This window comes from Sylvia atricapilla, chromosome 3 (assembly GCF_009819655.1).
Source record: "Sylvia atricapilla isolate bSylAtr1 chromosome 3, bSylAtr1.pri, whole genome shotgun sequence".
NCBI lineage: Eukaryota > Metazoa > Chordata > Aves > Passeriformes > Sylviidae > Sylvia > Sylvia atricapilla.
In genome coordinates, this window is record NC_089142.1 from 48705735 (window position 1) to 48717894 (window position 12160).

The following is a 12160-nucleotide window of genomic DNA, read 5'->3' on the forward strand; positions in this document are numbered from 1 at the left end:
TTTACACCAGCTAAGTAACCAGCCTGAGACGTTACTAATTCTGGGCGACATAATCCCATATGATGCTTAGCACCTTCAGTATGGTAAGGTATTTGGAAGTCCAGCCACATTTGCTGTTTCTCAGTGATACCCTCCTCTTTTTCTCGTACATACTCCTTCCTTTGTCACTGCTGCACAATGTATGTGGCAGTAAACAAGACTTACTGGCATGGATGAAAGATATAACCCCACAGCAAACACACTCAAGAGAAACACTTGATGACATATCTTTGTTAAAGGTGAAAAAGGTGCCTATTGAACTTTGACTTCTTTGCCTCAGCTATGTTGTTAGCTCAAGGAGACAGCTCCTGTGCAGAGAGTATTTTCCTGATACCTGGTGGCCACCTGGAGCTGAAGAGACTGTGCTTCTGTTTCTGCACATAGCCAGTAAGAATATAAATAGAACAAATATATATCCGTTTTAATACTCCACTCTGTATTATGTATCAGGGTTTCCTGCCTAATGAAGCATATGATCTTGCATGGTTTGAGGGTGACTCACTGGGCTTTGCTATTCTGTCAGACACTAAAAGTGCTAAAAGTGAGAATTTTGTCCACCCTACATTTCCCCTGCACTAATCTGCTTGAAGCAGTGCCTTTCTTTTTCTTTTAATATATTTTTTAGAGAACTGTGTATGGAAATCTCTGTGTTCAAGAGTTTCTGTCCTAGTAATTACAGATATAAATGTGCTTCTTACCTAGTTTATTAATATTTATAATATAAACACACAAAAAACCCCCCAAAAAACCCAAACACACACACAAAAAACCCCAAAAAACCCAAATAAACAAACAAACAAAATAAAACAAAAGACCCCAAAAAAACCCCAAAACAAAACAAAAACAACAACAACAACAACACAGTTCCACATTTGCTGCAACATAGTAAGGCTATACAGATTGGAAAGCACTTCCTTTCTCGAGGTTAAAAAAAAGGATTCAATTTACCACCCATGTCTCAAATGTCCAATTTAAGCTCCTTGACTGGGCTGTCTTTATAGTGAACAGAGAAAGCAGGAGAAAATTGCTTTGTGGGGATGCTTAAGACACATCCTTGCCTTTACACATTAACATCCCCTGAGTATATCTGCAAGTCTTTGATGACTGTCAAACAGCCTTGACACCCAGTGTAAATGAAGTTTTTATATTTTAGTTGCCTAATATCTGTCCACACCTCCCTACAAAAATGTCAGCTCTTACAGTCTTATGGCAAAGTATTGGTGTTACTTTTCTTGCAGCATCATATGGCTCATGTGCACTCTCTGGAATCAAACATCATTTGTCTGGAGGACAAAAAAGAAATGATCACACCACCAGTTCCCCTTTTCTTGCAGTATTGTAGCTGCTCACTTTTTTTCGGAAGCAGCCTTTTCTCTGACCTCTGCAGGCTTTGGGTCAGCCACTCACTAAGCTAAGTGAGGAAGAGGATTACTAAATTTCAGAAAAATACAAAGGAGACTAGATACAAGGTTCTAAAAATGTCTCTTATCATCTGCTTTAGAGAAGCTTCCATTTGCCCAAGTGATTACTTTACATTCAGAGAGGTGTGTGGAGTAGTTTTTAAAAGGCCATTTGGTTTAGGAAAATAAACTGATGATTCTTGCATGGGTAACAGGAAACAGGTACTCAGTCAGTACAGAGTGCAAACATATAGTTGATGATGAAATTGCTAATTCTAGCTTCAATATCAAATCCTCTCAGTGCAACATTTTACACAGAGATTTAAAAAAAAATACAAATGACAGTTTTAGCAAGTAACTGAACTTCTGAAGAAATAAATACATTTGTTTTGGAAAGAAAAACGAAAAAAAGAACATTCCTAAATTTTAACTCTTGTATCATCCCACATTTTTCAAGCAGTATCTCCAGTTTAGGAATTTAAAAATCATGGGTTTGAGGCCAAATATATTTACTTTCAGTCTTCAATCTTTTATCGTGGATTTTCCCAACTGCCTGGCATTTGCTCTTGCCAGAGGAGCCTCTTTTTCTGAGCAATTAGACATCTTTTCCATATAGGTCCAAAAAGCACTGTGAGGAGCAGCCCTGATAAGAATAGTCCTTCTAGGTCATAAAGGCAAGAAGTCGCTCCAGCTGCTTAATACCCACTTGTCTGATGTCAGGAAAAGTGTTTGCCAAATCAAACAGGTGTTTCCATCTGCAAAGGGGCACTCACAGGACCTGAAAAGCTATAGTGCTGTCTTATATGTGCAGATGTAAAAACTGATGCCTGAAAATAGATGGTCCAGTTATTTTTACAGCAATGCAGGACAGTCCTTCTAGCATGCTGTGCTTCTTGGAACTGGGGGAAGAACAGGCTATCTTTCAGCAATGAATGGGAACTCTGGTGACAGGTTCTGTGCTCAGTGAACTCCCATTGAATTCAAAATCCATGGGTGTCTCAGGCCTCCAGCTGGATAGTACTGCCCTCACTCAGATAATATTGTTACTGCTACTTTAAGCCCACAATCAATGTCTTGGGAAAGCCTGTCAGAACAAGAAGATAAAACTCTAAAATGGTAGACCCTGGTTCTGAGTTTGCTTCGCTCCCTTCCAGTGCAGCAGTGCCAGGAGGTGCTGGTATTGCTCAGACATGTTTATTGACACTTGATGCCTGCTTTTGAACGGTAACTCTTGCAATAACACAGAACATGCTCCTTTTGCCATTCCCATGCTATCCTGTTAGCATGTTCTCCACTACAGACTGTCTGTGTTGGTTTACCCACAGTTGCCATCTCTGAGTCATACCGCACTGGCATTGAGGTTATTGAGAAAATCTAATGTTCTTCAGCTCTCCCATCTATGAAATCACCAACAGTACGTATGGATCTGCTAGAAGTGTGAATACCCACGGGTAGGTAAGACTCAACAGAATTTGGAAAATGTATGACTCCCTGTAAGGCTAAGTATTTTAGCTATCTTGAGGTATGTGATTTCACTTTGCCTGACATTTGTCTCTTTCTTTTGGAACTAGGTCATCTGGTGAGAGCAAGCATTTCTTGGCTGGAGGCTCGCGACTGGAGTTTCATTACACACAAAGGCCAATGACCGTGTGGCATTTTTGGAAAATGTTGTCGAGGACAATCAATCATGGAACAGACTTTTGGATTATTTGTTTTGGCTGTCATCTTTCTACTACTACTATGAACACAAGAAATACTTGACTTAGTCCCAGCTAGAAATGAATAGAAATTTTAAAAATCCCTAATTTATTATGCAATGTATTGCAACTTACAGTCTGAGACATATTCCATGCCCCAAACTGTTTTCAACAGGGTCATAGTGGAGCATACATTTTACTCTGGAAACTCAAATAGAACCTGAATGGCCTTCTCTTGCTTAGATCCATCTCACTTCTGGAGCCCACATCTCACTGAATTCTACTGCATGAGATTTATATGGCAGGCAGAAATATGGTTGAATTAATTCAAAGCTGGAGAGCTACAGAAAACTGACATGCATGTGTCTCTGATCAGATAATCCAGCAACATTAAGACACCATGACGATTCTAGGGCAATTCAGTCATGTAAATAGCATAACATTTTAATGGGTTTACTAAGACTGTGCATGGGGAAAGAGGGACATAACCTGCAGATGAACTATAAATACACAGGAAAATATCTACGTACATTGTAGAGACATGTAAAGAGCTACTCAAGTCTTTAGTGTTTTAAAATACCTTTAAATTTAAGGTTGATACTTAGATGAATAAAATTCAAGATACCCTCTTTCCTGATGGGTATTTCCTGTATGAGATTCATCAAATGAACCTGAGGAGAAGTTAAGAAGGACTTTTGAGAGCTGAAGCATGAACACATTGAATGGAAGCATGGAAGCAGTTGCTTTGACTTTTCCTCCCAATGCACATCCAGCAATGGGTCTGTGGTAACAGCAGCTTGGCAGAACCCATGGAAAGGGAAGAAAAGATGGAAGCCAGAAGAGGGAACATGGCAGATGGTGGACAAAGGTCCAAGGCTCAGGAAGAGAGTGTGTCAAGTAGATGTTCTGAGGGCCAAAGCTCTGCCTACACTGAATTGCTCTGCTTACCACAGTGGGTCAGATTTTACCAACTAAGTTATTATAAACAGGTTTAATGGAGTCTGGTTTTAAAAGTGACTGCTATAAACAGATTCTTTGACTAAAACATACATTATGGAGTACTGCTATTACTAAGACCACCCTTAAAGTCTATTTTACTACATATTTTATGCACTACAGTGATTTTTTTCAAATTTTTATCCTTCAAACTGACACTTTTCATGGAAGCCTCAATTCATGTTTTCCTTTACAACTTGGTAATTTCCAAGAATACAACTTTTGTTCCTGGCAAATAAACAAAACAATGGCTTTTTCTCTATGACCTCTGCTGTGTGGCAGAACCTGAAATTTTGGCAAAATAATGTTTCTAATATTAAGAACAGGCATCTGTCATCCCAGTGAAAGTAATTATTTGCTTAGATTGGGCAAGTTAACATCTGGAGAAAGATCAGGCTTATCTGACACATGCTAGGCAGAGATTTGCACTGAAACTGAAACTCTTTCAAGTTACATCTGTGCCAGGCTTGCTCCACCACAAACACAGTAGTAACCAATATTCCAGCCCATTTCCCCAGCACTAAGCAGCAGAAAGGTAGGTTTCTCTAGAAATTTCAGCCCTGCTAAAGATTTTGACAGATATTGATGTCATGCCACAAGAACTTCTTAACTCCATTAGTTTTCATGTCTCTGTTGCCTGTGGAGTTAGGGAACACAGAGAAGAGATGTGTAAGCCAGGAAAACAAACTAGCTCAGGAGTGGGTGCAAGCAATTGAGTCAGTACAGCCCTGTGTCCAGTGGATGTTGTGCTCCTGTAGCCATCTGAAAATTAAACATCTAATCTGAGATACCATAGTTGAGATGTATTTGGGATACTATCCTGAGTAATGTGTTTGGGGGGACTCTGCTTGAGCAGAGATGTTGGACTGGATGACTTCTAGTGGTCCTTTCCAGTCTCAGCCACGCTGTGATTCTATGTGAACCAAATTAAATATGGCAAGACCCCTGGATGCCAGCAATCATCAGCGAAGAGTAAGGCAAAAGGTGGCCCCTTTCCTGGTATGATACATGCCCAAAAGCCAGGAGCTGTCGTTTTCTGCTTCTGAGGACAGAGCTACCTAGAAGAGTATCTTAGATGAGCCTCTTAGCCCGCAGACAGCTGTGTTTAGGTGAGACAAAGTTCATTCAAAATGTAAGGCCTATTAGCTTGGGCATAGTGCCTAATTAATTGGCTGTAGTCCTTTCCTGAGAAAATGCCAGGCTTACATTTGTGCCAGACTAAGTATCTCTTTCCTGAATGTTGTTATTGAGAGCTAAGATACCCTTAAAGAAACTAAAGAGTTACACTATATACAAATTGGCTTTTATTAGAGCATAAGGGTGCAAAATCAGCTGTTAAAAAAAACATGAAATGATAGATTATCTGTGCTGGTCCCTTCATGTCTTAATAAAGTTTCTAGTCTTGTAAACATGCCATGAACAGACTGGATTTGACATAAAGACAAACAACAATGGAAATAAACTGGCATTTGTGAACCTTCACCAAATTATAAAGATTAGCAAAATATCAAATTGAGCAACAATTGGACAATGCCAGTGAATTGAATATAGATAGCATCCTGAAGAAAAATGTCTATGCAGTTGTGTGATTGAGTACTGTGGAATTCCTGGGATAGATCATGAAGTTTATAGAAAAACATGAAGTACTGAAGTAGCAAAACTGTGAATAGTTTTGAGTTCCTAGTTCGGTAAAAATTTGTAAAGGGAGAAAATAATCCCACAAAAAAATCACTAGCAAAACTGAGCCTTTATTTATTTTAGAAACAGTCAGGTTTGGTTTTCCTAGAATGGCAAGTAGTTCTTTTACCATGTAATACTTTTCATTATAAAAACATAGCATGAAAACAGATTAAATGAAAAATCTGTGAAACAAAAGTGAAATATTTCAACTGATAAAAGCTTTCTTTTTGTAGAGTTCAGATCACATTGTTTACTAATATTGTTCACTCTTTCTCAATATTTAGTAAGTCAGGAGTTACTGCAGGATGAGATTAGATTGCTGTTCTGCCAGACAGGATGATAATTTCCATATTTAGATTATTTACATCCCAGTCACACAGACAACTTCAAATTTATCGTTATCTTTTTTCTTAATTCCGGTCTTCACAACTTTAAAAATGTTCTTATATAATTGAGCTTTGCTGTGTTCCGTATCTTAAGTATGCCTTTCCTAACATCACTTAGTTTATTCATTCACAGTGTGCTGAGAATAGACAAGACCAGAATCGATCAGGGCTTGGGCTTGAATAAATGTTACCTTAATAGTGTGCCTAAATTATGCCTCACTTTCAGTACTCCTAGAGGAAGTGCCTAATGACCATGTTTAACCCATGGAGAGGGTGCAGATGTCTGAAATTGGGACAGATTTCCACACAGTCTCTCCCGGCTCTGCAAGGAACTTAAGCATTGATTTTAGAGGAACAGGGTTGTGAACTACCTAGAATTTAGATGCAAACTGGATGTTTCCATGAGTCAGGCCTAATTACAACCTCATTTGGGCCTTTTTTTTTTTTTTTTGCTTGATAGTCTTACACATCCTTTACCTAATTCCTTGTACCTAGTAGGCACATAATGAATTTTTACAAGATGAGCATGATAGAGGTAAATATTTGCCGTTTCCATTTAACAGCCAGAGAATCTGTGGCAGTGACAAATGCAATGAAAAGCACTTTGCTTACAGGGCAGAAGCCACAAGAATAGTAGGTGCCAGCTCAGACTCACCTTCAAAAGCTTCATTGATGACTCCAGCTGATGCCTCTTTGTTTTCAAGGCAGTCCATGAAGGACAGTGGAGACTGTCTTATCTCTTGCAGTTTGTCATGAATATAAGAGAAAGTAGGTCTGTTGTGAGGTTCTTGGGACCAGCATCTTGTCATTAAATCATATCTGGCAAAAAAAAATTAAATGCAAACGAAAATGGTAATAGAATCATTCATCTTGACACCATTAAACATCTGAGAAGCCAGTCTGGCCTGAAAACTTTCTGTGTGTTGCAAAGATTATCCTCAGCTGCCGAGGCAATGAAAAATAAAATTAAAGACCAAATTAAAGTTGGGAATAATTACTATGAAACATTTTAAATTTCAAAGATGTATATTTTTGAGATTGGAAGTAGATATTTTTTAAAACATTTTTTAAAAAAGACACATTTGTCATGAGCATCTCCTCTCATCTACTGAAGAAATCGGGAATGCTTTCTAAGAAAGCAGACAAGGAGGAAATTCTCTAACAGAAAAATAATTAAAAAGGAAGTGTAAAATCAGAAATCAACCTGAAGTTTTCAACTTATTTAATCTTCCTTCAACTCAAGCTACTTAACATTCAGGAGAAGTTCAAGGCAAACCCTCCAGCACAGGGAGAGTTAATTTCGAAATCTGCCTCCAGATCGAAACAAATAGGAATAAGTTTTCCAAAGGCAAAAATAGTATGAATTTCCTCTGGGTGCAGGGATTCCAGCCCACCTTGTACAACACTATCACTACCATTTAGTGGAAAATTTACCTCCTGTTTGTCTAAACGGTAGGGTTGGGTTTTATTCCTTTCTCAAGGTGAGTTTATGCTACACAAAACCAAATCCTACAAAAGCCAGGGAGAGACAGGCTGAAAACCAAAACACAGCCAACACCTGGACAGGCTAAGTGTTGGGAGCGGAAAAAGGTCTTAGAGTCTCAAAACCAGAGAGCAGCCAGTGAAAGGCTGGTTCAGGAAGCTGCATTTGGAATGTGGAGCATTTACCTCTAAGCCTTAAGTTCAAAACCTCCCCTGACAAACACCTTACAGACCTGCTGCTATGTGATACCAGGCGTTAATCTGTTATGTGAAATGAATTGCCTTTCTCAGATCCTCGCTTATCCATCTTAAAAAGATGAGTGCTGCCCTTCACCACAACTGGGCATCTTAAAAAACCCTTAGTGACAGCTGGGAGGAATCGCTTGACTTTTGATTTTTCAATTATATTTTTCATTAAAAATTTGTGTCAAGTGAGAATGTGAGTAGAAAATTTGTTTCAAAACCCCTTTTCATCAACTTATATTCTTGTGGTTTTCAAGTTGAACAGAGTAATTCTGTTCTTTTCAAAAGGATTCCATGAAATTTTGGAAATCCATTTTAAGAATTTAAAAAGTAGTAGTGGCTTCCTAACAGTCTGAATCACTTTATCTGCTTAATTTCAGGTGTACTGGTTATCAATGACAGTAGAAATGTAGAAGGAAAAGGACTGAATAGGGCTCAAAATAAGGTTAAATAACTGGTTTTCCTTCTGCTACCAACAAAGTGTCTGTCACGCTGAATTCCAGCTTTGGATGCTAGAGGCCAAACAATTTTCTTTCTGATCATTCTTGCTGGTAGTATATCCAGGCAAAAAATATGAACTCAGGTGCTGTGCTTCATCATGTTGGCACTTGGGCTCTCATGATCAGAGCCTTGTGGAAGAAAGAGCCAGCCACTGAAAGAAACAGGAAATGATGCAGAAGTCATGAGCTCCTAGAATGTTTTGGGCTGGAGGGGACCTTCAAGGATCACCAGCCTTGTGACGTGCAGGGATGTCTTCCTCTACATCAGGTTACTCAAAGCCCCACTCATCCCTGAACAGTTCCAGGGTTGGAGTGCCCACAACTTCTCTGGGCAATCTTTTTTAGTGTTTCACCACTCATATTGTAAAATAATTCTTTCTTATATACAATCTAAATTTACCCTTTTAATTTATGAAACAAGAACATCACGAGTGCGGATTATGAATATTTTTGTTTTGTTTCCTATGACAAATCTGTCTTTCTAAATAACTATTTTTTTATTGGACAGTCTGCTTTATAAAGCCATTCAGTTTTGCTATGGAGTAAGAATATTAACTTCTGCCAAAACTGTAATTCAGTACTGCAATTTTCTCCTTTTAATTATATTCCATATTTTTATTTCCTAAATCAAATTACTTCGTGATTGGCTTAAAATATCAGTACTGGTATTTTTCACTAAGTGTTTAATTCACACAGGCTTTAGGTTTCTGATGACAAAAACTTTCATACTGTCTCAGAATATATCTGCAAATTTTACATGTACAGCTATTTGTGGCATGACATTTAGCTTTTGAGGCACTCTGTGGCATACAAAATTTTAAGTCATATGGCACAAACTTTCATTAGCTCAGAAATGCATAAGACCAGTCAAGAGAGTGAAGGACATGCCAAAAAACATGTAAGTGACAGATTGAAAGTATTCCTGTATTTTCGTGGAGCTAAACATGGGCTAGCAAATAGTGCATCACTTCAGCATGAGAAAGAAACCCAGAGGACTCCCCTACCTCATGGGGAAAGCCTGTTAGGAAAAAAAGAAACATGACAGTTCCAAACACAATGTTAACTAAAGGTTTATGTTAGGTTTAAGAACTAACTTTTACACTAGATGTGCACCTACACTTCACACCTGTGTTTTATCCGGGGGTAACAACCAAAGGTCCAACAGAGCTGCTTATGTAGGTCTAGTTAAAATTCGAGGGCCTGGAAAAGCAAAGAACTAATACTCAGTAGCTGATGTTGGAGGCAGAATGTGAACATTCCTGAAATGCACTACAGTGCACAGAAGCTACAGGCGTTGCTTATTTTTTTTCTCTCATGAAACAGGAAATACAATTGATGTGTCATTTTCTTAGAAGAGGAGAAAATTTGTCCCTGATTCATTCTGTGCAACGTCTTCTTCTCCCTCACTCTCTTAATCCCTTCAGGAGATCATTACCAGAAACAAATAGCCAAAAGCTTTAGTTACCAAACTGAAGTTTCTTATCAAAGTCAGTTGTGTACGTTTGCATGGCACAGAGCATTCAGTGAAACTGCAGCTTCAAGTCAGCAAATGTCCTGGTTCAGGTACAAATTCTCTAGACTGTGATCCACAACCTCTGAGGACCTCTGTTAAATTAGCTCACTTTAGTTCAAACCTTGGCATCCTCTTGCATGCAAGCCCCATACCCAGGTGGCTGTGCCAGATGTGGATCTCTGACTGCAAATGTACTTACATTCATAGATCCAATTCATGCTTCAGTACATGTGTCTCATTTATACATCCCCAAGCCCCCTTTTCAATTCATTATCCAGCTTTACCTAGCCACAGCTCTCTGGGGAAAAGTAAGTAATTAGTCCCTGGAGTAAAAACTCGTGGAGGCAAGGGGGAAAATTTCTCCCTGTTTCAAATAAAAAAATCAACCGAATAACCCATTTCCTTCGTACTTTTATGCCCCGAGGTTTCTGTTCCAGCCCTACTTGCACTTGCAGTGTAAGCCTACCACAGATTCCTAAACACTTCTCAGTCGAAGTACTTTGGCCTTTGAACTCTCTTCCTATCACTGATAGTTTGTTTTGTCAAATGACAATGAGCAAGCCAAAGTGCCAAGGAGACAATTACTGACTGCTGATGTCCTGATACAGGTTCAAAACCACAAGGAAGGAAGCAGGAATGTCAAGAATTCCGGCATGCCATTAATGACCTAGGAAAGCAGCAAAAAGCTGTTTACGCTACTGACAGAAGCTGCATGCAGGTGCTGAGTGTTCACCAAATGAGATAAAAGATGGTACAAGAGTCTAAGCTCATCAGCTCTTTGGCTTTCAAAAACTATTAGGCACTGTTCCTACAAGTTACAACAGGCAGACCAGTATATAAGATCTATCTGCTACACTAAATTCAAGACCAGGGACCTTAAAAATTATTTCAAGCAATGTTTTTTTGATTTTTCTGAAGATCTAGTTGCTCGTTCAAACACAATTTATGAGCCTTTGCATAAGTTTGAATATTAGACTAGTACATGGATGTATCTGCCTCCTGTGCTTTTTTATTCACAGGAATTTTTTGAGGAAACCTTTCTCAGCAAAAAATATTGCAATTAAAATTTCTTTGGGCTTTCATTTGTTCTGTGGCTTCCAGTTCTCCCTCTGTTATTAAAATAAAATTCTAATCTCTTCAGTTCTTCAGGTTTTTTAATGTGTTTTTTATTGCTAACATGTTTTTTCAGCTGTATCCACATAATAATAAATAATCACCTTCTCTTAAACTCAGAACATAGTAATTGGTGTATGATCTATCACAGAGCTATTGGCTTGCCAATCACAGAATTATTCTCCAGTCTTTTCCTCAGCCCTGGGAGTAAGAATTGTTCACTTTCAGTAGGTTCTCCTATTTGTAGGACAACCTATCATGTGGTTTGCTGGGACTGCTTTTGCTGAGTGGGTGATAAAGAAATTGAGACAATACTGAGTAATTGTTAAGCTCATGTTCTGCTTCCTTTTTTATACACCTCTGGTCAGTATGGGTTTGATCCACTTGATATATTTATGTTATTCTGTTAATTGCAAGAATTTTGCAATTAAATCCGCGTTTTGGGCTCAAGACACAAACAGAAATTGAAGGGTTTACTTATCCAGTCCAGCTAAAGACTAACCAGAACTGCAGACGTCCCTTTTCCTGTACTGCTTCAGCTTTTCTTATTGGTTTATTTGAGTTCTTGCTACAAAGGGCAGAGTTTATTTTTCACACCTTTTCTAATATTAGCCTATTGCTGTACCTACCATTAGGAAAGAGAGTTTTATCCACAGACACACGATGTACAGAGACCAGTAAAATCTTTCTTAGAGCCATCTTAAATTCTAATACATACCTTCAGGTACTCGCAGCCTGTTCTCACAGTAGTACCAGATCCATGCCTTAAATTCTTATTCACAGGCTGTACTACTGGATGAATTAATAGCAGGTTGGCCAGTTTTATTGGAAACAAAAATGGAAGATGTTGGGCTCTCAGTGGGCATGACTGATCTTCATAATGATGACCAACTGGCAAAAAGCTTCTTGTTTCTTATAAATATTATCAACAACACGTAAGGAAAATTAACTTACAGGTCATCAGGACAATTGTTGGGAGATTCCAGCCTTCCTCCTGATCGTACATGGTGTAAAACTTCTGTATTGGAGAAACCTGGATATGGTTGTTGACCCAAAGTCAATGTTTCCCACACTAGTACTCCAAAAGCCCTGAGAAACACCATAAAAAAAG

The 12160-nt window shown here is 38.6% G+C and overlaps 1 protein-coding gene and 1 long non-coding RNA gene across 3 annotated transcripts in view; one reads left to right on the forward strand and one right to left on the reverse strand.

Moving 5' to 3' along the window:
- The window catches only part of LOC136359053 (uncharacterized), a 945479-nt gene that overhangs the window by 576329 nt on the left and 356990 nt on the right, over positions 1–12160 (forward strand). The window lies entirely within an intron of this gene.
- Positions 1–12160, reverse strand: part of ROS1 (ROS proto-oncogene 1, receptor tyrosine kinase) — a 70263-nt gene that overhangs the window by 4037 nt on the left and 54066 nt on the right. Inside the window, exons 42-43 of the mRNA XM_066315290.1 lie at positions 12004–12138; positions 6854–7017 (exon numbers count right to left, since the gene is read on the reverse strand). Of these exons, the coding sequence (XP_066171387.1) occupies positions 6854–7017; positions 12004–12138 (299 nt within the window). The remainder of the gene's footprint in view (positions 1–6853; positions 7018–12003; positions 12139–12160) is intronic.